This window comes from Equus caballus, chromosome 1, assembly GCF_041296265.1.
Source record: "Equus caballus isolate H_3958 breed thoroughbred chromosome 1, TB-T2T, whole genome shotgun sequence".
NCBI classification, from domain to species: Eukaryota; Metazoa; Chordata; class Mammalia; order Perissodactyla; family Equidae; genus Equus; species Equus caballus.
Genome location: NC_091684.1, coordinates 198320807 through 198348738, shown reverse-complemented (window position 1 = coordinate 198348738; position 27932 = coordinate 198320807). Strand labels below are relative to the sequence as shown.

The 27932-nt window shown below is 46.4% G+C and overlaps 2 protein-coding genes across 4 annotated transcripts in view; one reads left to right on the top strand and one right to left on the bottom strand.

The window, feature by feature from the left end:
- The window catches only part of PYGL (glycogen phosphorylase L), a 29062-nt gene extending 28360 nt beyond the window's left edge, over positions 1-702 (top strand). For both annotated transcript variants that reach the window (NM_001145889.1, XM_070272216.1), the window contains 1 exon segment: positions 359-702. In NM_001145889.1, coding sequence (NP_001139361.1) covers positions 359-535 — 177 coding nt within the window. In that variant the 3' untranslated portion in view covers positions 536-702.
- ABHD12B (abhydrolase domain containing 12B) lies at positions 584-27729 on the bottom strand. 2 transcript variants are annotated; one of them, XM_014734162.3, is made up of 13 exons: positions 27594-27729; positions 22771-22898; positions 21865-21967; positions 20042-20161; positions 17896-17926; positions 15404-15449; positions 15173-15302; positions 14729-14766; positions 11680-11759; positions 3459-3541; positions 2011-2089; positions 1318-1436; positions 584-1203 (listed from the first exon to the last, which is right to left on the bottom strand). In XM_014734162.3, the coding sequence occupies exons 1-13, from the start codon at positions 27647-27649 to the stop codon at positions 1176-1178; spliced, it is 1041 nt and encodes a 346-aa protein (XP_014589648.3). In that variant the 5' UTR covers positions 27650-27729; the 3' UTR covers positions 584-1175. The 2 variants fall into 2 exon arrangements, with proteins under 2 accessions (XP_014589648.3, XP_005603522.3); XM_005603465.4 differs by having other exon boundaries at positions 27297-27720.
- Between the last annotated feature and the right edge of the window lie 203 nt (positions 27730-27932).

The following is a 27932-nucleotide window of genomic DNA, read 5'->3' as shown; positions in this document are numbered from 1 at the left end:
GCGTGAGTCCTTTCCTTCCCCCGGAGTTTAAAGGGAGGCAAAAGAAACAGTGGGAGAGATGGCTTGCATGCCAAAACACTGTAGCCATGGCAGAAATTACCAGAGACTTTACATCTGTGGTTTCTCTTAAAGTGAAAAATACTTTTTTTTCATTCTTAAGAGAAATATACTCTAGGTAGGAGAAAAGCACACTCTGCCTTATCTGGCTCTCAATGATGAAACAAATGTATTTATGATTCACTGCGATTTACTCCTGTCTTTTTCCCATGAAATGTGCTTGGATATGCTTGGCCTGATGTTTGTCAGAAAGCTCAGTGGGCCCCAGACCCTGGGCCATATGTGGGTGTGTTGTTTACAGAATCCAAAGGCCTGGAACACGATGGTACTCAAAAACATAGCTGCCTCGGGGAAATTCTCCAGTGACCGAACAATTAAAGAATACGCCAGGGACATCTGGAACGTGGAGCCCTCAGATCTAAAGATTTCCCTGTCCAGTGACTCTAGCAGTGGGGCGAATAAGGCCAGTGGAAAGTAAGTCATAAAACGAATCTAGAAAAAATTAGCCTGTTTTTGGACTTGAACATTTTTACAACATTCTTTGATTTTGTTTTATTGGCTGATAATCCAGTTAAGTATCTCTGGGAATTGGGGGGAAGCGTATGACTGTATTAGGGCTAAAAATAAAGTGTCGATTTCCAAGGGCCTCGAGACCCCCAAACTTCTTACTTTGTAGCAGCTTGAGCAGCGTGCTCAGACTTTCCCCAGCCCTATTCAGAAAGCTAGAAACTGCCTGGAACCTTTAATGCCACTTAAATTGCCAAACTAAAATACAAACTATTTAACTACATTTCTTACACTGCTAAGTCCAAAGTAAAGGGCACCTTATTCACAAAGATCCGGGATGTCTGGTAACTACACATTTTTAGGTGGGACCCAATTTTTACCAGATTCCGACTCTCCAGAGGGAGGTTTCACAGAGTAGGCATGATAAGCTAAATGAGAACGTTCCATCCGGCCCGGCATCCGTGCTTTCCCTTACTAAAATGGCGGGTAACTTGTAGAAATGTCAACGACTTCAGCTCATCCAAGCAGCCTGGTACAGTTTTAGATAAACAGACGCATCCCAGGTGGGTTTGGACCAAGTCTTCGCTGAAGATTTCCGCAGCTCTCAGACCTCAGGCCCACTGCTCGCTCAGGAAATCCCTGCAGAAAAAGGACGGGGTCAGCTCCCATGCTCCCGCCTCCAGGCTGAGGGGCCGGAGCGGCCCTGGCTGCCTTTAAGGGACGAATTGTCCCAGTTAGCAAAGCAGCTCTTACCTCACGGTTTTTAACAGTGTGGGGCTTTCACAAAGCAAGTTGTGGTGGAAGCCAGGAGGAAAGACCACCATCTTGACCCTCTCTTTCTTCCTGTATGCACTGTGTGCGATTTCGTAGAGCTGCGAGGGGCAGAAAGACAGAGACCAAAGTCTGACAATCAAAGCTCTTGTTTTCCAGTAATTTTCCTAAAAGGGCACAGAAACAGCCAGCTTGGGGAGTTAGTCCCACCAAGTCAGAGCTCTGCAGCTCTTCACGTCCCCAGCTGGCTGCCTCTGCAAGCAGGGAACTGAAACCTGCACAGCTGACATAGACTCCTGAGAGAACCCCTCCTTCCCGGCCGTCACTCCCTGCAGGGGGACAGGAAGTGCGATGGACCCACTCTGTTTGTTTAAAAGAAAAGAAACCACATCTGCATTCTCAGAGCCACTACAGGAGAGACTGCACGGAGGTTCCCACAGCAGCCTGGAGGCTCTCTGCGCCTGCAGATCCACAGACCCCAGAGGCAGGGCCAGGATCCACCACGGACGCTCCTTTGAGCTGAGCAGCACAGGACACCGACGCTTACTGTACACGCAGGCAGCGTGGCTGCTGAGGGTGGAGGGAACCCCTTGTAATGTCAGAGACCCTCCATCAGGCCCTAACCAAAGTTTAGCTGGATGAGAAAATGGCGAAATAAGTATAGTTTCAGTTTACCTGTTTTCCAATCTCCAAAGGCACTGTCCTGTCATCCTCACCGTGAAGGATGAGAAGAGGAGAAGACAGGAATTTAACACTGGGGGAAAGTGGAAAAAGGATTCAGTTCAAGAATGATACGTGGGGAGTGCTCCTCTTCTGAGTTAGAGCTTTAGGAAAACTTGAGGTTTGCTCAAAACACAAGAACTCTCCCTCCTTCCCTCCCAGGAAGAACAACTCGGTATATAATAGACTTCATATAGTAACTTTTTTCCCTCCAGGCAAGGTTCTCTCTCTTCTGTTTACTTATTTAATTAGGTATTTAAGTAATTTATTTCTGTGTGATTTTTGAAAATAATGAAGGAAACACTGAAACACTGAATTTGTACAGAGTTAAAGGAACCTCATCTTTTTCCTTATTCCAACTTATTTCATAATATCCAGAAGATTTTAATTAAAAAACTATAAAAGAGGGGCCGGCCTGTGGCCAAGTTCGCACACTCCCCTTCAGTGACCCAGGGTTTCACTGGTTTTGATCCTGGGTGCGCACATGGCACCGCTCATCCGGCCATGCTGAGGCAGCGTCCCACATAGCAGAACCAGAAGGACCTACAACTAGAAGATACAACTATGTACTGGGGGGCTTTGGGGAGAAGAAGAAAATAAAAAGAAGATTGGCAACAGATGTTAGCTCAGGTGCCAATCTTTTTTAAAAAATACTATAAAAGAAAACAAAATAACTCAAAACCCAAAGGACTAAAGAGAACTCTTTGTAGCAGTTTATTGACTTGTCACCATAAATGTGCAGGATGGACATGCAGTTGAGAGGTTTCGTTAGCTTCCTGGTCAGCCCCCTCGTTTGGTATTTCAGAAAGGCGATGGTATTAGGAACGACTTGTTCCCACTCTCATAACTGTCTCAAACAATACTTCCCTGCCCCCCCACCCCCGAATTCTGACACCCATCCACCCCCGCCACAGGGACTCGCTGCTACTCCTGACAATGTCAGATCCCTCCAGTGTGTTGAAATAGAAACAATATTGTTAACGACTGCCTCTTGGAGGCACTCAAATTCTCCAGCTGTGAAAGGCTGACTTGGCAAAGTCTAGTCACTGGACTTGCTGTTGGGTCAGTAGGCTGGATGGTGGATGGTTGTGGTTCCATGGGAAATAAGGCCTAGAAGCCAGGAGTACCCTGAGGAATGCTAGGCTAGATCCTAGATGACCTTTAGAAGATCCTGATAGACCCTAAATCTACAACTCCTTTTATGACGTCAGAGAAAGTACTGAATTGGTGAAGTCATCAAATCAGCCCTGAGGAAAATATCAAATACTAAAAATCTGTAGATGCTATGCCCCAAATCCTGTCCCCATCTGCGACTTCTCATCTACCCATCCGGTAATCACAGGAATGCTACCCAGAATCCCACAGATACAGTAATGAGGGATATCTTTTCATCAGCGGCTTACTTTTCATCATTAGGGAAGACTATTTTGTCTTTTCTCAGGGCATCCATAAGCGTGCGTAAAAACCCTGGAAGCTTCCAGTAAATCTGTTTTTTAAAAGGAAAAAAAATTAAATCATGGCATCTAGCTATGTCATTTGTTGTTGTTTCCCACCATGACCTGCAGTAACATCGAGAGTAATGACTTTCTAAATAAACTTTTTTTAAAAACAAAACTTTTATGACTTTAAAAGTAATTCATGTCATTGTGGGGAATTTGGAAAATACAGAAGGGGAGACGGAAGAAAGAAATCACCATAATCCCACCATCCATAAATAACCACGGTTAACATTTGTTGTTTTTACTTCCTGTCCTTCTGTAAACTCATTTCTTCAAACTCTTAAGGAAGCAGTGATATGCATACTCTGAAAATTGCTTCCACATTGGACATAATTAACTGGTTAGTTGGGGAACAGAATATTCTGATTAGTGAAAAATTCTAATGAAAGTATACAATACATAGGTAATTAGTTTTATAGCATTTGAACATTATAAACAGTTGAATACCATTTAATATTGCAATATTCTAAAAAGGCATTTTAGGTTTTAACAATGACCAGAGGACTCCAACCATAACAATTATCATTCTGAACGCTGAATTTCCTGTTCAGTGGTAAGCTCCAATAAATGCTGGCTAACCAGCTTTTACTATATTTTGAATAAGTCAATAGGTAAATTAGTTTATATGCCATAAAAACATCCATTTCAACTGAAATGAGGAAAGGACAGAAACCCTGAGCAATACAGGCTTTGAGAATGAATGCCCATTCATTTCTCTTCATTTCCACCGTCACCAGCCTGATCCACCCGCCACGTCTTGCTTGGACCTCGCCAACAATCCCACGTGGCTCCTGCCCACACCCTCACCCTGCCATAATCCAGTTCCCACAGGGAAACCAGTGATTGTGTTAATGAACAACTCACTTCATATCACTCTTTGCTTCACAGCCTCCAAAGGCATGTGGATAAACCCAAGCGTCGCCCTGGCCTTTGAGGCCCTACAGAGTCTGGCTGCTGCCTCTCCCATCACTAAGCCCCCTCTGTCCACCCTCGTGCCCGTGCCTTTCATTCCCCTTGGCCCGAGACCGCCAGACTTTCCCATGACAGCTGCTCCTCATCGTGCGAGTCTCGGCTCAGGTGACATTTCTTCAGAGGTTTTCCCACCGTCGACTCCCCCCCCAGTCATTCCCCATCACACTGTTCTCTCACAGCACTTCTCACTACGGAGCCATGGTGGTGTGCACTCATCTCTGCAGCAAGCAGAAAAACATGAGAGGAAGACGGACCACAGCTCTCTTATTCGCTGTGGTATTCCCAGACCTAGAGGCGCTCCCGGTGCCTAATAGACACTCGATAAACGTTTGCTAAAGAGAGAACATATCTCTTGTGCAGAAATCCCTGGTGTGCACTCCAGGCTGTTATCTGTCAGTTTCATCTTAGTGTGACTGAATTTCACTCGGATTTTATTCCTTGGAATAGATTTGCCAAGAGGAAAAGACCGGCAAAGTATTACACGTATTCCTCTGTGGTGCCTGGGGATGGAGGGTGTGCAACGTAGGCAGTGGGACGTTGCAGGAGAAGGAAGTGCGTACCGAATAGGTGGGCTGGGGCCAGTGAGAGCAAATGTCTGCTTCACAGTTTTAAAAAGAAATGAATTATGTTCATTCCAGAATCAGTTTTTAGATCATGCGCATCACTGCTTCTATACGAGTCTGGGGAAATTAGAGTTCCTCGCTGTCGTCTGTTGTAGTCTCCCACTGTGAACTGTAGTAATGCAGCGAATAGTAACTTTCTAGATATAAAAACTGAAAAAAAAATTTTCTGATTTTAAAAAGTAATTCATGTCATTGAGGGGAATTTGGCGGGAAAATGGGTACAGAATGTGTCAGTTGGGCCAGGAAAGACCAAGGTCAGCTTTGCTGTTTTGGTTTAGCCGCTCCGCCAGGCACCCCCTGGTTCTGGGGTCGTGGGCCTGCGTTTTCTGCGAGGTCTCCTAGTGGGCAGTGCACACTTGCATCCTCACCCTGCCTTCGTCCCTTTCTCCTTTGCCCTCCTCTTACTTATACAAGGGTAAGATGTCTTGTTCGGTTTTCTTTTTTCCTTTGTCTTCTGATTCCACCACCCTGGAATCGGAACTCCTCTGAGGGGAATTCCATAGGAGACGCCCTATGGCAGCTCATCTCCAATTCCGAGGGTGGAAGAAGGAAGCAGGCCCCAGTCAGTCTACCCCGTTGTTCCTCACTCCTCACCAGCAGGGGTGCCCCTCGAGACTCAGAGGCCACACCGTCCCATCCAGAGGGGCTCCTGATTGGTCTGCCTGCCTCCTCTCCTGGATACCAGCAGGTAAATGCTCCTAAAATACCAGTTACGTGGAATCTGCTATTACAAAGCTTTGGGAGAGCCACATCGTCCACTTTAAAACAAAACCAAAGACTCCTGGCTTGACTGCAGGACCATCCACGTCTGGACACAATCTTTCATTCCAAAGGCTGCTCACCTCCAATCTGTCTGCCTGGAGTTAGAAGATATAGGATTGAATCCCATTTCCTCCTCTTACAGGGTGTGTGGCCATTGGGCAAGCCTCCACTCCACTTCCCTCAGCCCTAAGTGAAGGCGATGATGCCAGACTCACGGAGCCATCGTGAGGACTTAAAGGGGGAGAGTGTGAAAGCTCCAGGTGGAAGCCCTGGTTCTCAGGACCTTAACACAACTGCCCCACTCCGGCCACGGGCCGTGGCTCGCATCCTCGCCTCCTCTCAGTCTTACCTGACTGCTCTCCTGCATCTACAGTCTCTCTGTACGTCTCCACTGACCACACCGGCATACAAGACCTCTCTTCCTAAATTCTGCCCACCCTGAAATTATAGTCCTGGGTCCTCCCTAACACTTCTCTTCGTCCGCTTGGTGGCAGGAAGAGTGAGGAAGGGACAAGTGTTGGTTGACTGCCCACCAGCAGCTGGTGCTTTGCATAGACCACTCTACTTAATTTAATCTTCACAACAGCCCTGTGCAGTAGGCAGTATGCATCAACCCCATCCTAAAAATAGGAGGACTCGGAGAAGGGAAGTAACTCACCAAGGTCTTAACTGGTTAGTGGCAGAGGCCAAATTTGAACCCAGATCCGTCTGGCTCCACAGCCAAGGTCTTTGTCCATGTGTCATGCTGCCTTCCTGTTCTGAGCAAAGAAACTGATCCTAAAGTGACACCTGGAAATCCCTGTCTCAACTTTCCTGTCTCCCCAACTAGGCAGGAAGCCTCTAGAGTTGAGGCCTGTGCCTTGCACTGCACCCGCGTGTCCCACGCCGCCTACACTGTCTCACCCAACGTGACGTTCAGAGTCGTGGCACTCCACCGACAGTAAAACAGCTAAGGGCCACTGAGCACTCATTCTGTGTAGACACTCCTAGAGATGCTTTTCACATATAATTCATTTAATTATTACAACAGCCCTGAGTAGACTATTTTTACCCCATTGTACAGATGAGGTATTTGAAGCAGTAGAAGCAATTAGTTCAAGGTTACAAGCTGTCAGGTGACAGCCTGGAGGTCAAACCCAGGAAGTCTGACAGCAGAGTCGAGTCCTGGTCCTTGAAGACAGAATGCTGCAGGGGGCTGCACTTCCAGCCCATCGAAGTACCAGCAAACTAAGGTTTTATGACATTTTAAATCAAATTCCAAACTTTAAAATATTGGGAGATTTCCCACTTCTAATAATAGAGGAATTGTTACAGACCAAACCTTTTGCCAAAGACAACTAAAAGAGCTGGAAAATTATTTTAAAAACCTTTGTTTGAAGGTGTCAGATATGTACCAAGACAGGGAGGTCTTGAGTGGTCTAGATCCCAGAGAGAAGGGAAGCTCAGAGAGGTGAGCCTGACGTTCAACACCACTTTTCTCCTTGAGACACAGCTGCCAGTCAGAAGAAAGCAAGAAACTAGAGGCAAAGGACACGGCATAGATGACACAAACAGAATAGCACAGAGTAAGAGAGCAGGTTTAAACTAACTAACTAGATCATACTTAGATTAAATGTAAACAGACTAAATACTACAATTAACAGGCAATGTTTGTCATACTGGGGAAGAAATCAAAACCCTACTATATGCTGCTTCCAAGAGATATACAGTACATACAAGAATTCAGAGAAGTTGAAAGTCAAGAGATAGAAAATTATATATCACACAAACACTGTTCAAAACAAAGGTATATTCACATCAGACAGAGCTAACTTTAAGTCAAGAAGCATTATTAATCACAAAAGGGGATATTTCCTGATGAAAAAGGATCAATTCACATGGGAGATATGAAAATTACATTATTATTGGATGTATGTTCCTAATAATACAACCTCCAAAAAACTAAAATAGAAATAAACAACTCCACAATCATGGTAAGATACTGTAATACTCTTCCCTGAGTGACCGATAAAACAACCAGTCAAAAAGATCAGTGAGGAAGTTGGAGAATTGAACACGATGAATAATCTGACCTAATTGACATATATAGGACACTGCACCAAAAACAGGACATTCTTTTCAAGCACGTGGAACATTGACAACATTTCAGGACAGAAGCAAGTCTGAACAAATTTCACAGACTGAAATCATACAGAGTATATTCTCAGATCATAGCAGAATTGAGCTAGAAATCAATAACAAACATAATAAAATTCCAAAATGTATAGAAATCATGAAATATACTTCTAAGTAACCTATGGGTCAAAGAAGTCCAATAGTATAAAATATTTTGAGTTAAATGATCATTAAAATATATTTTGAAACTTGTGGGATGCAGCTGAAGTAAGGTTTAGGTGGAATATGCCTTAATGCATAAATTAGAAAAGAGGAAATTCTGAAAATAAATTATTCAAGAAATTTTTTAAAAAACAAATTAAATCTAAAGAAAACAGAAGAAAGGAAATAATCATGGTAAGACTAGAAATTAATAAACTAGAAAGCCTGCGATACAGATGGTCAACAAGATCTGAGTTGGCTCTTTGAAAAGGCTAATAAAATTCGTTAACTCTTGCTGTAAGTGCTGGCTGCCCTCCTCCTCCTTGCCTTGGATGACAGAAGCCATTGCTCCTGGAAGGTGATGCCACCCTCACCCCACCCAACCCCAGGAACGGTGGGATCGACCACCAGCCTTGACTCGAACCTTGGAGTTCTATGTGGATCCAGCCAAAGCTGGACGTTACCTGAGGTCACATCTTGTTCTCCTCTTCCCACTTCCCTATCCTGCAACTCTCATTCAGATGACCTCCCAGGCTTTTCCTGAAAAGCACTCTTTCAATAGATCACACACACCAAATCACTGCCATGGCTCCGCTTCTAGGAGAAGCTGACCTAAAACTGAAATTAAGAAAACCTAAATAATAAATAAATGTATATATAAGTAAATGTGTAAATACCAGGTTTATTAATTGGAAGACTCAATATTAGAAAGCTATGAATGCCCACAAATTGATCTATAGATCCAAAGTAATCCCAATTAAAAATCCCAGGAAGTTTTTTGTAGAAATTGACAGGTATATTCCCAAACATATGTGGAAATGCAAAGGGTCAAGAATAGTCAAGAGAGTTTTGAATAAGAAGAACAAAGCTGAAGAACTTAGCCAGATATCAAGCCATATGATAAAGCTACAGTAATTAAGAGATTGTAGTATTCATACGAGACAAAGGAGAGAAATGAGAATTTACCAGCAGACCTATATATGTAATAGGCACTGATATATACAAACACTGGCTCTGCAGAGTGCAGGGAAGGTCCAGTTAGTACATGGCTCTGGGCCAACTGGATGTTCATATGGACTTCTACATCCAACATCTACAACAATACATACCTGTGGATTACAGCTCTAAATCTAAGAGGTAAAACAGAATTTCTAGAAATAGCATAGAAGAGTATCTCCATCTTTGGGTAAGCAGAGTTTTATTAAACAGGACACGAAAGTATTAGCAAAAAAAAAAAAAGCATTGGTAAACTGGTCTGGTCCACCTTAAGTTTAGGAACATCTCTTCATCATGAGATACCATTAAGGGAGTAAAAAGGCAAAGCAAAATAAGAGAATATATTTGCAATTCAGATAATTTTCTAATGACTCATCCTATGAAGAACTTTTATAAATAAAAAGAAAGACAACTCAATTTAAAAATGAACAAAAGGGGGCTGGCCTCATGGCCAAGTGGTTAAGTTCAGCATGCTCTGATTTGGCTAACTGTGTTTGGTTCCCGGGTGCAGACCTACACCACTCGTCAGCAGCCATGCTGTGGTGGTGACCGACATACAAAAGAGAGGACCATTGGCACAGGTGTTAGCTCAGGGCCAATCTTCCTCAGCCAAAAAAAACAACAAAAAACCAAAAAAAAACCATGAATAAGTATCTCACAAGAGATGATGTCTAAGTGGCTAATAAGCATATGAAAAAATGCCCAACTTCATTAGTCATCAAGGAAATGCAAATTGAAACCACAACAAGATAAGAATATGAGGGCAAGGATGTAAAGCAATTGGAACTCTCATACACAACAGGTGGGAGAATAAAGTGGTCAAGTCACTTTGGAAAACTGCTTGGCACTATAACTACTAAAGCTGAAAATATGCATGCCTTATAATCCAGCAATTCCACTCCCAGGTAATACTCCAGTGAGATAGGCACACACATGCTTACAGAATTCACATTCAAGAACGTTGACAACAATGTTATTACCCCAAACAGAAAGCAACTCAAATGCCCACATACAATAAGTCAATAAATTATATTATATTTATACAATGAAATACTATATAGCAATGAAAATTATCAAATCATAGCTATACATCATGGATAAAATTCTACAAATATATGAATGGATGAAAAAAATAGAAATTGTCCTATATAATTCTACTAATATATAAAGTTCAAAAGCAAAACTGCATTGCTTAGAGATGCACAGATGAGTGGTAAGCCATAAAGAAAAGCCTGGATACGATTACCATGAAACCCAGCGTCACACTTAGGGCGAGGCTGACTGGATTGGGAAGTGACATACAGGGGTGCTAGTGATGCTAATTTCTTGACTTAGGTGTTGGTTACATGGGTGTTCAGTTTATAATGATTTGTTAAATCATGTATTCTATTATGTTAAATTTCAAAATTATAAAATATCAAAAAAGAAACAAAAGTAAATGGAAAGATCATATCTGAATTGCTAAATACCAACAAGTCAATGAATTTATTAGTAATTACTTAGAGTAATATAATAGATGTTCCATTAATGATTATCTTAAAATGAATGTTCACTTGTCTAGAACCAATTGAAAATGTCTGATTTATTAAATCTTAAATTACTCGGCCTTCAGTCTTTAGATTGCAGAGGGAATTCCAGTATTGAGTGGGGCTTAGATAGCCCACAGGCATTTTCAAGACTCTGTGATTCTGTGAACTAGCTGTCCTAGGAAGTAACAAACTGCCTTTTCCCTCGAAGTTCGAGGATGATTCATTGTATGAAAGATTCCAAAAGTAGACAGTTGGATTAAAGTAACCTAAGATGCCTTCTAACAGCAATTTAAAATTTGGGGCCACATGTCCCCTTAAGAATCCTCTCTCTCTTTTCGTCCCACTTGTTTGCTAACATTTATATGGAGGTATGACTATAAGCAACTGAGCGTTAGGCATGGAATAAAATTACAAAATTAGAATAATCTATACAACAGAGTGAAAAAACAACATCTTCTCACCCAGTTCTTTCTCTGCCTGGAAAGATTGTCTTCTCTTCCTGGGATATTGTGTAAAACCATTTGGCAGCTTCCTTGCCTTCTCTAGAGACTTGCTTATCATAAAATCATGAAAGATATGTGACTGACATTCATAGGGCTAAAAATGATGAATGAGAGCTTTGTTTCCACTTTGAAAAGAAATAATAATAATATATAAACCCAAGTCAAGTCTATCTACAGAATTGTAAAAGATAGGAGGTAAAGCTTTGGCTCTTATAAGCCCCTCTATCTATCAGAAGAAAGTAAAGGGACCTCCAAGTCCAGAAGCCATCGTGCCCCGCTTTAACTGCAACTGGCTAATAACCTGTCTCAGGTTAGAATAACTTAGAAACATATGAAACTAGTTAAGAAAGGAATGTGGTTAATAAACACAGGCATGGAAACAGCCTACACATTGACATCTTGGGAAGATGAATCAGAGACTCACCTTTAACAAGGGATAATTGATACTTGCAACCCATATGTTGGTAAATGGAGCTTCCAGGATAATAGCATCAGCTGGGGATCCTTGAAAATAGCAAAAAAGAAATAACTCCCCTATCATATTGAAATAGCACCTTCCCTAAATAAGGGGTCCTCAAGGTCTTGTACATAAACTACCTGCATCAAAATCATCTGTGAAGCTTATTAGTGATGCAAATTCCTGGACCCCACACAAGACTTACAGAGTCAGAAGTCAGAATCTCAGGGGGGTGGGGAGTGTGAGAATCTGCGTTTTTAACAAGGTCTCCCCCACCCAAGAGATTTCCATGCACATGATAGTTGCAAACCACTACTCTCTTCTAAAACACAAGCAGACTTTCACGGCTTGGACAGTTCAAGGAAGCAAAGCGCCATGGGAAGTGTTCTGCAGTCCATTGCTGAGAACGTGCCAGAGGCCGACTAGGTTGTTTTGGCCAACACTCCCTCTGAGAACAATTAGAAAATGTGTGTTGGATGTTTGAAGGTGTCTGAGGGCTGCTAAATCAGTGAGAATTTGTAGAGCCAATACCAAAAGAACAACGCCAAGAGAGTTTGAGCGGCCTCCCCTCCAAGCAGCGGAAACTTTGAGAGCAGCAGTGATGGCTGAGAGCTCGACAGAACCGCCAGCATCTCACAGGACCACGAGGACAAAAATTAGAGCTCAGGATCTGACAAGGAGGAGGGCCTGAGTAAATATCTCGGGCTTTTTGTTCTGACTGCAAAGGACCACACCCTGGGAGTGATGGTGAACTAGAAACAGACCAGCCTCCTAAGGCCTGAGGCCCAGCCTCAGTCAGCTCAACCCCTGATTAGACTGGGGGTCTCCCTGCATAACTGCCTTTCAGGAGAAGAGTGAACTCTTTCCAGAAGACGATGCCATTCCCCCAGCCTCAGATTACTACAATTTTCCATAAACAATGCCTAGCACTTAGCTAACAACAACTAGACATGAAAAGACAAAAATAGCCCAAAAACAACAAAAAAGCCAATAGCAGAGATAGATAGGCCAATGAAAGACCTAGGTATTGGAGTTATCATATATGGGCTTTAAAATAACTTATAGTAAATAACATATAGTAAAATTATTAAAATTTTAATAATTGTTAAAGCTTCCCTATATTGATATTAGTGTATTAAAATTCTCAGTTATTTACACATATTTACATACATAGACACATAAATATATATTTAAGTGATTATTCAAAAAATCAATGATGATAAAAATTTTAGGAGAAAACTATAAATTCTATAAAAATCAAATGAAAATTCTAGAACTGAAAAATACAATAATTGAAATGAAGAGATCAATAGACTAGTTAAGCACCATATTAGAATCAGCTGAAAAGAATTAATGAACTGTGTAAGCAGTCAAAAGAAAATATCTAAACTAGAGCACAAAGAGAAAAACATTTGGAAAACCCAAAAAAGAACATTGGAGACATGTAGGACATGGGGAACCGACTAAAAAATAGACATATATTATAGTCCCAGTGGGAGAGAAAAGGTAGAATGGGGCAGGTACACTATTTGAAGATATAAGGACCAACAGTTTTCCAAAATGAATGAACATCAAGCCACAGAATTGAGATGTACTGTGAGCCCCAAGGAAGATAAGTACTAAGAAATCCACACCTAGGAAAATCACAGTAAAGCTGCTAAAAACAGAGCCAAAAAAAAATTCTCAAAAACAGCCAGAAGAGGGGCCAGCCCAGTGGCATAGTGGTTAAGTTTGTGCTCTGCTTCAGAGGCCTGGGGTTTGCCAGTTCAGATCCCGGGCATGGATCTATACACCGCTCATCAAGCCATGCTGTGGTGGCATCCCACATACAAAATAGAGGAAGCTTGGCACAGATGTTAGCTCAAGGCCAATCTTCCTCACCTAAAAAAAAAAAAGGAGCCAGACGAAAAAGTAAGCATTATCTTCAAAGGAGCAGCTGGGAGACTGGCAGCTGACTTCCCAATGAAGCACTGAAAGCCACAACAAAATGGATGACATCTTCAAAGTGTTGAAATAAAGTTACTGCCAATCTAGAATTCTATGCTCAGTGAAAATATACTTCAAGAAGGAAGATGAAATAAAAACGTTTTCAGACCACAGCTAAGAGAATTTTTCACTCACATCGGCAGATCAGAAATCCCAGATGGAAGCACAGTGATGCTGAGTGTAACAAAGAGCAAAGAAAAGGGTGAATCTAAATATTGACTTTATAATATAAGAATAATGATGTTTTATGAAGTGTGTAATATTCAGAAAATTAAAATACATGATAGCATAAGTTCATAAGTTTGGGAGTAAATCATTGCCTCATCCAGGAAGGAAAGTGTTCATGACATGAGCACTGAGTTCAGACAGTACGATGACCAGCGCTGTGGACGCGGTGTGCGCGGATGGCCACAAGAGTGTCATTTCCGTAAGTAATTAAGAGTGTGATCGCAGGTGACCTGTCTCAGGTGTTCACATGACTCAGCCTGACCTGTATTGCCATGTGAAGGTTAGGACACAATGCAAGAGATCACAGGCTTGTAGAGCACGTCAGAGTCACCTGGTTCTGTTCATAGAGATTCTGGTGAAAACATCTGGGATCCAGGAGGCCTGTGTTGTAACAAGCACCCGCAGGAGCTGTGGGTGCAGGCGCCTCCCAGAACACGGGGAGAAGCTGCCGTGAATGTCGTGTAAGAGGGCTGTGGCCAGCGAGCCCCACCTGTCACGTCATCATGGATCGTTTCCTCTCCTGTAATCCAGGTCACTCAGTAACAACACTCATTTTCACTTCACAAGGAGGGCTTTTCCAAAGGCAATTTCAACTCTTTCCTTAGGATTTATTTTTAATTCATAACCTTTAAAACCAGCTATTGTTTTATATTAAACAGAGAGGAAAGCAAGCCTGTTACACTCTCGGAAACTGTCTAAAGCTGGGGAGCTGCGGGTGTCTCTGTGTTTGGAGTGCAGGAGTCTCCTGTGAGCCCCCACTTCCAGCATATCCCCGGCTCCCCCCGTGCAAGCACTGACATACCTCTCTCTTCCAGCACTCTGGCAGCATTTGTTGCAACCCTGTAAAGAAACAAAAATTAGTGCATGTGTGAAGCCATGACTTCACGGTCCAGTAAGCAGCACAAAGTGCAGCATCCAGGGCGAGTATACCATGAGAGCTCTGGGCCCTCCCCTTAGAAAATGTAGCAAGACAGAGAACTTTGCACAGGATTTCCCCATATTAAGAATCCTTTCCTTTAGAACTCTCAGGGAGAGTTCTGGAATGGGCTTCAGTGTCACAGATAACCACAGAGCTGAACGGACACTCCCTTGCTCTGCATATGGGCACACTGAGATGGCAAGGTCTCTGGCCAATTGTGGGCTATGAGAGGGCAGAGCAGAGCCCCTGTCTCTAAGCGTGGTGCTCCTGCACTGCCGCTAGGGATGTGACACAGAAGCCAAAGGACCCTCTTCCGACCCCTCTTACCCTGTTCCCAGAGAGTGGCCCCAGAGACACACGGGGGTAGTGCCACTTCTCGCCTTGGTCCACTCGTAGACGAAGAGCGCGTCAGCCGTCAGTCCCTCCTCAGTGGGCTTCCCGGTGGAGTCCCCGAACCCTGGTGGCAGGGAAGGCCAACACAGGTCACAGCCTCCAGGTGAGGCCATCCCAAGCCTCCCTCCCCCTGGAAAGCGTCTGTGCCCTGCTCTCCACACGCACCTCTGTAGTCCACAGACAAGACGTGGAAGCCGCCATCACTCAGCACCTGGATGACAAAGGGGCTGTTACCACTTCAAGTAGAAGACGCAAACAGGGAAGGTGGAACAGAAGCCCCGCTCCTCCTCACAGCCCGGGAGTGATGGTTTCATAGGAAGGGAAAGAGGGTTTCTGAATCTGGGGTTTGACTTCGAACTCGAGATCTGGCTCCGCGGGAAAGAAGGAGAGTGCTGGGGAGGATTGCTGGAGGACCACCTGAGATGACAGGGCATCTTGGGACACAGCAGACATCTTTTCTAAGAATTCCCTTGAGAACAAGAACTCCACAGAGTTGTAGGAGAGGCAATCAGATAATGGGAAGAGCTTTGCATTAAATGTGAACAAGAGTTAACATCGATCCAAAATAAAGAGGTCGCTCGACTATATGAAAGCACGGCCAAGCCCTGCGGATAAATGAGGGCGCGTATGGAAACACCATTTCAAATGAGATGAGCTGCAGTGATAGACAAAGAGAAGAGGGAAACGGGGCAGAATTTACTCTGCAGACGCTTGTAAAACTTTAATCCTCGCGATAGTCCTGTAAGGTAGGTATGATCTCCATGTTGCAGATAAAGGAACTGACCCTGGAAAGTTTAAGTAACTTGTTCCCCTGGGTCTGCTGATGTCCACACACGTGCTTCCCCCAGCACTGCACAGAAGTGGGTGGCTGCATCTCCTTGGGACTTTTATATACAAATTGAACTAATAATGAGGAACTAAACAAAACTTTTAAGTAGCTGTTTAAACTACATTCCCTCCAAGAAAGCTATCTAAGACCCAGAGTAGCTAAGCATCCAGGGAAGTGGAATATCATGTGTTGTTTTTTGTAAACTGAGGGACCACTTGACAGTACAACTCAAGGACAACAACAGCAGATCCTACGCCTAAGAATTTATCTCTAGGAAAAAAAACCTAAAGAAGAAAAAACTAAATGCTTAAAGTTTTCTGTAGCAATACTATTTAAAGTGAATTTAGAAAAAAAACACTTGTATCTCACCACAGTGGACTAGTTAATAAACGATGGTCTATGAATGCCATGGAGCATGAGCACCCTTTAAATTGATAACTACGACAACTAAGGAAAAACATGGAAGAACGGTTATGAAATAGTATTAAGTAAAAGACCACAACAGGAGAATATATATGGACCCAATCATAGTATATAAAAACTAGAGAGAGACACAAAGACTAGGTGGGAATGCAAATAAGTGAAAATAGCTGTATTGGGTGACTGAAGTGATGGATGAATGAATGCATGAAAAAGAGAGAGGGATGGAGGGAAGGAAGGAAGGAAAGAAGAAGGGACAATTTAATAATAAAGATTTAATTTTTAAAAGAAATCCCCTACCCAAAAGGGAAATCAAAGGGCTGAGGAGCTTTGGGAAATGATGCGTGTGGCACGTGGCACCGAGTCTGCAAGGCAGGAGTCTCGCCGTACCCTCCCCACCCATCCCAACTTCCACAGGTGATCTGACCACTCTTCACACTGACGCCTCCAACAGGGGACACACAGTTCAGCTTTGCCAAGAGTGGGAGGGAAAATAATACATGTTCTCATACACATCGGCTTCACCACCATCCCATGGAGGAAGTGCGAAGAGTGGGCTTCAGGGTGGAAGCACACCTAAAACTTAATAGGCGCCGCCATCCCAGGCAAGACCACATCCAGCCCACCAGTCGGTCAGAGTGGGCTCTGGGGAGGCAGTGACGGGAGAGGGAGCGGTGGATGGGGGAGCAGGTCTGGGATGCCAGGCCTGCAGGATTCCGGGCCCCACTGACACTGTCAAGTCAGGAAAGAGCTCTGAGGCGAGAGCTGGCATGTGGGAGGAGAGATCAGGTCCTGTGGTCAGTCACTGGACAAGCGACCCGGCCACCTGAGAGATTAACAAACTGGAGCGTGGGAGAGGATACACAGCCTGGCCCACCAGCTCTGAGCCAGGAGCGCTTGCCCTGCTCCTCACACGGGAAGATGCAGGGGCAGTGCCCCCAAGCTGGGGCCCTGAGCAGGCTGGTGAGGGGGGCAGAGTGCCTGCCTCCCTTTATGGGGCGAAGCCAGGGCCTCCACGACTTTTGAAAGCAGACGTTCTGTCTTTATCCTGTACCACAAAAAACGGTTGTTTCTTGTAGGAATGCCTTTTGCACTTAATATACTCTCATCCCATCCCCCAGCCCTCTGAAAAAGCAAATAAAATGTGTCTTCAACTCCATCTGGCGATGAAGGTCATAAACTCATGAAAGGGTGTGAGGACTCGGAGATGTTCACATCTGTTTTGATCCCCGGTGGTCACTGCAGGTCGAGAAGTCCACCTGTGGGACTCTGGGCTCCAGGCTCCATGCCCACCCTGGGAGCTCTCAGGACACAACTGTGCTGAGGGCTGAGGAAGTTCTTACGGCTGAGCCCAGAAGACAACAACTGGAGACATAAAATCGGTGCCTTGAGGCCCCGTGAGACATACCTTCACCAGCTTGATTCTGTGAGGAGCTGCCCTATGGAGGAGGTTAAAAAAAAAGAGCAAGAATTAGGAATTTCAGTGACAAATTCAATAAAAATCACTATCACGCTGCTGGCATCTGATCTCATGGTTCCTCTCTCCGGTTAGAGGAATGAGTCGCTAGGAAGGGGAGACGACTTGGGCGTCACAGCCCCGGTGGACGTGTCAGGGTGAGTGGCGATGGCTCCCCACTGCTGCCCAGCCCAAGGAGCCGGGCCTGGCCGCCTGGGCTGCCCAGCGTCAGCGTGGGACGGATCGCTGATGGCCCCTCCCTTCACTCCACACAGCAAAACCTCCTTCTAAGAATACGTGCGGAAGCTGAAGAAAGATCAGTGCCAGAAAGCGGCTTTTCAGAACACAGGATGGTATAGTCGTGTTCACTAAGCCGAGATCCGCCTGTTCCGGGTCCACCCCGCCACGGAGCAAGACGCAGCGAAGGCCAGAGGCCCTGGCCCTGGAGGTGCAAGAAACATCTTGTTCCAAAACAACCGTACTGTCTGCTCTGTAGTAACCGCATTAATGCAAGAGAGACAAAGAGGATTCAAATGGCAGAGGACTCTTCAAAGACTGCTTGAGGGGCTGGGCTGGTGGTGTAATGGTTGAGTTCACGCACTCCGCTTCAGTGGCCTGGGGTTCTTGGGTTTAGATCCCGGGCATGGACCTATACACAGTTCATCAGCCCATGCTGTGGAGGTGTCCCATACAAAATAGAGGAAGATAGGCACGGATGTTAGCTCAGCAACAATCTTCCTCACCAAAAAAAATAAATAAAAATTAAAAAATTTTTAAAAACTGTTTGAATTTTGTCTTAGAGCCAAGTTTCTTAAACTTTAGTGGATCATGGAGCCCTGTGAACATGTGGTTAAAGCTATGGGCCCCTTTTCCAGAAAAATCCACCCTTTGAATGTTATGTACAGTTTTGGGGAGGGTGTGTGTGGACCCTCCGGGCCTTCCGTGGATCCCGAGTCTAGAACCACTGTTGGCAGCAAGGTTCCCCATTCCTCCCACTTGGCCTGCCTTCCACCCAGTACTGCTGGTGGAAGCAGAGGCTTCTGGGAGGGCAGGAGGAAGCTGGGTGACCCAGCGCCGGTGAGTCTGGGTCACTGAGAGCAACAGCAGGTTCCCCCAGAGGGGCAGATGTGGATGCGTGGTCCTCACCATCCTTTAAATAAGCTACTGTAACCCCATCCCCAAGTCTGCACAGCCAGAACAATGTGAAACCACGTTGAAAAGTGCTGATTTGAATAGGGGATCTCTGTAAATGTGACTCTCAGATGGACAGCTCGAGAAAGCCCCTTGAGCCAAGGCAAGTCTTGAGAAAGCCATCATCCGACAGAAGAAGACAGTGAGAGAGAGACACAGGCGAGGCAGCCGAGGGACACCTTCTGGAGCCTGTCGCCTGGTTTGAAGTGTCCCCCCTGAGAGAGTGAGTTCTGGGGTCTCCGCAGCTCGTTGCCCCTGCCCCAAGCTGAAGAGGCACAGTGATCATCGCCCCCCGTAATTAGAGGCGCCACAGGCTCTGTGGCACATCAGAGAGTGGGGCTTCGGGAGGCCGTCCTCCTGGCAGACGAGGCCGGGTATGCAGAGCGGGCTGGGGCATCGTGTTCTAAACTAGAATTACTCAGACGGTCCCTGGGCCCTGGGGTCAGAATTCCAGTTGAGCTCTCATAGGGGGTTTAAACTTTTGATCAAAAGGATTCGTGCTAAATAGGAGAATCTGCATGTAGTTTTGTGAAAAGACCATCGATGTGGAAATTGCTCTGTCTTTGCCTCATGTCTCATGCCTGTTCTCTTTCCAGTCCTCCATAGGTTCAATCCTTCATTTCAGACAGTCTTAGGCATTAAACAAACCACTGTCTTCTTTGAAACCAGTATCCAAATTTTGGAAGTCAGTCTCTCTTTCAGTGAAATATCCACATTATTCTACATATAGAATACATATTATATTTTTTAAGAGAAATGTATTGCCAGACACCTTCAAATTTCAACCAAAGAAAAAAAATGTGTATAGGCATGCTCTCAGAGATGAAAACTGAGCCCTGCCTCTCACTCTCCCCAGGACTGAAAGGCTCTCTCTCTTAAAATAAGGAGTCTGAGCAAAGTCACTGACCTGTTCTCCGCACTGCCGTGAAGATACACGATGATCGGGTTGCCGTCGCGAAGGGCCGCCTCGTACCAGGAACGGTCCTTCCCCTTGGCGTCTTCCCCCCGGCAGCTGGGGACCGTGTGCCTGCAGCGACGAGAGGTTCCAACAAACATGTCCAGAGGGGAGGGCCCTCTCTCCGTGGCGGAGTCTGAAACCTTCCTTATGTCAATAAGATAGACAGACAGATAGTGGATAGATTGATAGATAGATAGATGATAGATAGATAGATGATAGACAGACCGTAGATGATAGACAGATGATAGATAGATGTAAACATACATGTTTATATTTCTAAACTTTTATCTGAGTCATATACACACATGGTAAAAATTAAAATATAATACCACAGATAGGTCTTATAATGAAAACCGCTGCTGCCCCAGCCCCTCCCCATGCACACAGAACCCCTTCGACCATTATGTTTTGGTGTCTCTGACTCCTGCCTATGCCTATGCTCCTCCAGGACTGTGGCTCTTAGGTGCAGTGCGTTGAAATGCAGTCCACTGGATGGAAACAAGAAAAAGATGACAGACATTTGCCGCCTGCTATGGTTTGGCTGAAGAGACAAGTTGGAAAGAATTGAAAGAGAACCCATTTTGGTAGAAGAACACCACTTTACCATGACACCAAGCTCTTCTACTCAAGAAACTTGATTTTAAACACCTGTCTGAGCTCCAGATCCTCCCCCTTGTTAAACCGATGAGTGAACCCCCGAAAATACAAACACTGCCTCCCAGCACTTGGAGACTGGCCACGTGATGATAAATCTTCAGTCCTCTCAATCATTCGGGAGCAGAAAGTCTGACATCAAACCCCAAGCCTCTGCCCTGAGAAGGCGGCCATTGCTGCCCACCAGGTGAGCCCACCATGAGGACAGTTGACTCCCCAAACCAAGGACAGATGGGCAGGAGCAAAGAATCTAGAGATGCTCAGATTGCCACACTGTTGGCTGAACTGTTCACTGCAGATTAGGAAGCATTCACATTGTGGGTGAACCGACACTGGTTCCTCCACACTCTATGCTCAGATGCTTCAACTCCAGGAGATAAGATCTAGACCAGGGCCCCGGAAAAGGAGCCCAAGAACGAGCAGCAGAACCAAAGAGAAGAAAATACCGAGACCAGCACAGCGAGAACACAAGGAACACTCATGACTTCATCTCACAGGTGTTTACTGAGTGCCTTCCAGGGGCCAAGCTCCGTGCCAAGCGATGAAATCCACCCACAAAGTCGCAGGAAAGCTATAGTGTTGTAAGGAAGACAAACTTCAACCAAACAATCACACAGACGTTTAAGTACAGTGGGAATAAACGCCATGAAAGACAAGCCCAGGTGGCACTAACATTTGCCTAAAATGGAGGATGAGTAAAGGCTTCCCTGAAAATAACCAAACTCAGCCCAGGGGATGGGTAGGGGGTTAATTAAGCAAGGAAGGGGACAGAGGGGCAGAGAGACAGCACATCGTGCGACAGTGCAGCTTCATGTGCAAGGAGGCCAGTGGGTCCAGAGAAAGCCGGAAGGCGGAGGGAAGGAGGCAGGAGGGGGCGGGCTAGCCCTTCAGGCCTGGCGAGGGACCCAAAGCACAGGGCAACGCCTAACAATGCCACACTCCAAACAAAATTCCTGAGAAGCAAAATGGAGCTCATCTAGTATCAGGCCCAAGGGCAGGGGTGGAGCAGCCTGCAGGGAACTCCCCCACCCAGGGCCAGCAGCCCGGTGCTGCTCCCCCTCGCTTCCCATGCACAACACTGCCCACCCGGCACCAAGCGAGTGTCCATCAGCACTCACCAGATTCCCAGAGTCACCCCGGGTTCAACTCGGAGGTAGAAGTTCACTGTGTGAGGGATCTTTACCTCCGGTTTCTTTAAATCCACGAGAAACGGTGCTTTGACTGGAAAGCAGAAATCATTATCAACTCCCAGAATCAAATTCCATGTCTTTTAACCACAACCAAAAAAAAGTAATTAGCCTTCTTGTTAACAGGCTTCTAAGCTGCAAGCTCCTGCAGTGAGCTCCTGGCAGAGTGTTTCATTTCCACATGAAGACTAGCCATCACAGGAGCTGGATGCTAAAGGACCCAGTGTGGTCGCCCATGGAAGAGTTTATTCCAGCCTTATTCTTGTCTCAGGAAGCAGGGAGACCCTTCTCCTAGGAAGGTGAGAGCGTCTGGAAGAGAGCAGTGGGCGTTCCATGATGGTAATCAGGCGTCACTGGGAGCCGTGTAGTGTCCAAGGTCGACACCCAGGCAAGAGCACAACCCGCGTGTGTTACATCGACCAATGCAGCTCTCAGTAGGACGACAGGGGAAGTGGATTCCTCACATCGCACTTCCGTCTTTCTCCCTCTCCCTGTCTGTCTGTCTGTCTGTCTCTCTCAAGGGCTATAGGTAAGAAGAGGAAGTGAAAAAGCAGAGAAGACAGTAACAGTGAGGTACCCACATTCACAGCTAACTTGAAGACCAAGCTCCTGAACTGAAACCCCACCCACAGGCTATGGTTTTCAATCTCTCCCCGACAGTTTGCGAGGATTCACACTAGACCCCAAAGCCCATATTAAATAAGTTTTGGACCATTTAAATCTAGCCACAATTTTATAACTGACAGGTCTTTTTCATGATGTCACATATTTGACAGCAGTGAGTTCTTTCTTTGGGAAAACAACATATAGGGAAATTAATGAAAAGTACATACTTACAAAAATTTAAAAAAATGAACATCTCCATCAGAGGAGGGAAAATGTGTTCTTTTAATGATTTACAAGTAAAATTGTCGTACAGAGTGGCAATTTTTCTTCTGAGTGTTGAAGAGGAGTGTGGAATAGATCTGCAATGTATCATGAAACAAACAAGGTATTCAGAATCTGTCCAAGTTTTGTCTTGCTGTCTTTTTTCTCTTAAAGTCCCAATCAAATTTCAGAGACCAACACAGGGAATTACAGGTAACTTGGCATTTAAGCAAAATCCGTTACAGAAGTATATGTAATGAGGGAAGATCAGACTGGGCACTGATGGCGAACTAGAAGAGGGAAGTAGCGAGTCAGGGTCCCAACCCAAAGGCCTATCATGAAAAAGCCCAGGTATGACGGGACAGGAGGAGGACATCGAGCCCAGGTGTGATGGGACAGGAGGAGAAGGACATGGAGCCCACATGTGATGGGACAAGAGAAGGACATGGAGCCTGTGTGTGACGGGACAGGAGAAAGACATGGAGCCCATGTGTGACAGGACAGGAGGAGAAGGACACAGAGACCAGGTGTGACAGGAGGAGAAGGACATGGAGCCCAGGTGTGATAGGACAGGAGGAGAAGGACATGGAGCCCAAGTGTGATGGGACAAGAGAAGGACATGGAGCCTGTGTGTGACGGGACAGGAGAAAGACATGGAGCCCATGTGTGACAGGACAGGAGGAGAAGGACACAGAGACCAGGTGTGACAGGAGGAGAAGGACATGGAGCCAGGTGTGACAGGACAGGAGGAGAAAAACATGGAGCCCAGTTGTGATAGGAGGATAAGAAAAAGGAGCCCAGGTGTGACGGGACAGGAGGAGACGGACATGGAGCCCAGGTGTGATGAGACAGGAAGAGAAAAACATGGAGCCCATGTGTGACAGGACAGGAGGAGGAGGACATGGAGCCCATGTGTGACAGGACAGGAGGAGGACATGGAGCCCATGTGTTATAGGACAGGAGGAGAAGGACATGCAGCCCAGGTGTGATGAGACAGGAGGAAAAAAACATGGAGCCCAGGTGTGATAGGACAGGAGGAGGACATGGAGCCCAGGTGTGATAGGACAGGAGGAGAAGGACATGGAGCCCATGTGTGACAGGACAGGAGGAGGACATGGAGCCCAGGTATGACAGGACACACCTGGTAAGCTCCCTCCTGTGAGCAGTCAGTGTGAGGCCTGGTCGCCATCATCATGTCGTCAGGTTGAGGGGCTGGACAGCATTTCTGAACTGCCTCCCTGCCCTGATTTCTCTGCCAGACCAGAGGCATTTTTGAAGATAACTGTTATTACATGTACTTTGCAAAAGAGGAGACTGAACAGTAACCTTCCCAAGGTCACACAACCAATGAGTGGCAGAGCCACGTGGACCCAGGTCTGTGTGACCTCCAGAGCTCTGTGATGACCTCCAATGAGCTGTCATTGTCCTGGTGTGTCCTACTTGCCATCCATGCAAGTAAAACTGAACCCCAGGAACAAGGCTGGCCTCTGGCAAAGCTAAGCTTTCAGAGGGAGTTTTCTCAGGGTCCCCTTTCCCCTTCCGCACAGTTGCCCCTCGCAATGTCCCTTTGTCCCCCCATTTTCTTCTTCCTTCCTGATCCGGTATTCTCAGGAGCCTTCTGTTATCAAAGTCACCAGAGAGAGACCTTTAAAAAAGTTCTCCCTCAAGTGTTGATAACTTAAAAACCAGAGTACTTATATATGTTTGGGAGGAATGACAGGAGAAGATCATGAACCTCTGATGAGTTTCCAGCAGCCCTGCAGGGCGTGGAGACGAGATGTGGGCTCAGGGTAAGGGACAGCTCTTCACATGCATCAGACACGGGCAGCTGCCTCCTCATAAAAGCAGCAAGAAAGAAACGAAAAGGATGTTTTGTAAAACTTTAAAATAGCCTCCGTGAAGGCGGCAGGAAGGAGAGGACATTGTTGTTCTGACTTCAAAGATAAGAAATCAAAACCCAGAGAAGCCACTTTGAGCCCCAGATCAAGCCCAAATGGGCAGACCTGCACACAGGCTGATTTCTCATGCTTCCTTCACTCGGTGGGCCCCTGCTTTCTCCCTCCTCACTGAACCCACGCTGCCCGCCTGTTAGTCTCCCTTTTGAAGGTGGCAGGGCGCTTAGAAAGCAGAGGCAGTAGAGGGAAATATGTTTCTGTTTTTAAAGAATAATTCATACAGGACCCTCCTCTCAAACAGCTCGAGGCACTTCTGTGAGAAGAGCTGCGGGAAGAGAACAGTGACCAGATCCCTGAGAGCATCAATAATGCAGGCGGCTTCTTTTAACTATGGGCTTGTCAATTTGACTTCCCCTGGATCAGTAAGGGATCAAAAGTCACCAGCAGCTAACAGGCCTTATCTGAGCGATGGATGCAGCTTGAGCCCAATCCCGCCCCCGGCCAGCACATCAAACAGCCACCTTGATGCTCTGGTGCTCTTCCGTCTGCCCTTTGATCAGCTGTGGCTGTAACTACACAGCGCCCCCAGGGGCCACCCAACCCGGCTGGATGATTCTCACTGGTGGAACCTGAGCTGCTACAGGGCGATCATTCGTGCTTCTCTCAGAGGTACCAGCTCTGGGAAGCCCAACCCAAACACATTTGGCCAGACAGCTATTCCAAACATTAAGACCAGCTGCACATGCATCCTACGTGCCTGTTTACTCCGCCAACGTGTGTTGATCATCAAGGACCAAGGTGTGTCTGTGCCCCCCCCTTCTTCCCTCCCAACCAAATCCTCCTCTTCCCTCACATCCACTCAAGTGTCTCTCCTTGGTCAAAGGCCCTCCAGACAGATCCTCCCACAGTGACCTTTCCTCTCCTTTCCACCCTCCCACTCATATAATCGGCCTCAGTTGGACCCTGCATTGTTCTCTGGTTGTTTTCCCGCTATCAGCCCTGTATCCCGATGAGCAGACCCGCGTGGCATCTAATGCTTCTTTCACATTCCACTTTGTCCAGCACAGGACTGAGCTCCATAAGTACTTGTGGAGGGACAGGTTGAGAACTGAAAGAAAAGTGTGTTTCTTTCATGAGGGAGAAGGAAGCCACGCCTGTTGGAAGCCCTGGGGGAGAGGGCAAGGGCTCCTTTCTCTTTTTTGAATTACAGTTGAAAGTCAGCGTGAGCTCCACCACGGCAGGACTTGTGCCTGTACCGCCGTGTGCCCCGGGCCTGGCCTGGTGCCGACAGAGAGCCAACGGAAAGAATGAATCAGCCATCACCCACTCCCGGGGGCTTCCTAAGCACTATCTAGAAATGTAAAGACTGGGGGTGAAATAGGGAGAAATGGAAGGAAAATAGCCCATTGACTTCCCCCAACTTCTTTCCTGTGCACATTTTCCATTTTTCTAGTTTGAAGAAAACCAGTTGTATGCGGAGATTTACTCTCCTGGGTCCATCCACCTTAAGGAACAACTACCTCTGATGAAATTTTTGTAAAATAAACAGATCCCCACAGTATTAAAAAATAGCCACTGCAAATATCCTAAGATTCAGCGTTCTCCTTGAGTCTCCAATCACATCAGAGCAGAGCTAGCGCTGCCAGCAGCCCCAGGCACACAACAAACCCCCACGAATGCTCGTTCATCTAAAGCAACCTGCTCCAAGAAACAACCAGGATTCAGGATGCGGGACACCCATCTGTGCCCCAGCCTCTGCACTTCGTAAAGTAATCTTCTGCTCCAGTGAAGAAATGTACTAGTGTTTTATTCTTTCAGGAAGCATCTCTTGAGACTTATTTGTTAGTAATTAGTAAGGCAAGTGATCGAGCATTCCCCAATCCCCACGTCCCACTCCACTACCAAGAAAGTGGATTGTTCTCTAAAAGGGTGACCTGCCACTTTGATTCTCTGCCAAATAAATGTTAAATGATCAGTCATCGACTCTATAGAGACCATGAAAGAGAAGCAGCAAATGCCAGCTTTCCCAGAAGGACCGTATCAGGGAGGGAAGGCCCGGGAATGTGAAGTTGGAAAAGCACAGCCGTCAGGCTATTCTGACTGGGGTGCAGATCCACCCAGAGGGGCCAGGGGTCTGCACCGCTGCCCAGTGTGGAGCCACAGGAGGAAGAAGGAGAGGAGCTTGGTGTCCGTCTTCACTTGGACACTCCAAAGTGAGTCTCCTGTGTTTGGATGTGATTCTTGGATATTTTGTAATCAGCAAAAATTAAATAAAACAAAGGAATAGAAAGAAGAAAGGCAAAGAAAAATGCCAATACCTTCCCACACCAACAGAACAAAACAGATACCCCAGTCTCCCCGGTCCAGGCTCTCCTACCAACACCTGCTTCCAAATAAAGGTGATGGGCAAGATACTGCAGCGGATTCAGGTGGGTAAAGGTTACTGTGGAAGCCAAGGATTCATGGAACGAAGAAGATTAAACACCCGCTGACACAGACATTTCCGATTTAGAGGATGCAAGACCTTGGCACAGGCAGCGACAGGTTTTGGTTCCAGTGTCCCACCATCTTAGGCATGACGGAGGGCTGTTCCTTCCATACCTGCCGGAGGCTTCGCACGGGCTGGCCTTCCCATCCTGCTCCATCTGCACAGATAGGCCTCGACCGAACAGGAAGCCATCTAAGACTACCGTTATTACCGCCACGATTACTAGTGTTTTTGAAATCCATCGGCCTGGTAGTGAGATGGTCACGCAGACAGAGGTTGGTAGGAACCCGAGCCGTCTTCCTGGCATCTCTGTAAGGAGCTGCAAAGGGACACCGGCCTGCGGGTGGGGTGGGGCCGAGGTCCCGGGGCTGGTGGAGCTCAGGGGACCCCTGGAGCCCGAGTGCACTCACCGCAGGTTCCGCGCCACCATGTCCCCCCAGGCGGCCACGCAGCCCCGCGCGTCCATCGCCCGGCCGGGTCCCCGCCGAGTCCGTTCGTGGAGCCCGGCGCCCAGAGCCCAGCGCCGCCTCCGCCTCCTCCCCCGCGGGGCGGGCCGGGCGGCAGGCGGGGCGCGGGGAGGTGCGGGGGCGGGATGGGGCCGGGATGGAGGGCGGGGCCGGGATGGCCCTGGGCGGCCCCCCCCCCACCCCGCCCACCCCACAGGTTCATGTCCGAAAGCAGTTTCCCGCGCTGAGGCCGCTCTGCACGCTCGTCTCCATCTGTCCGAAGTGTATTTTTTATCACCGCAG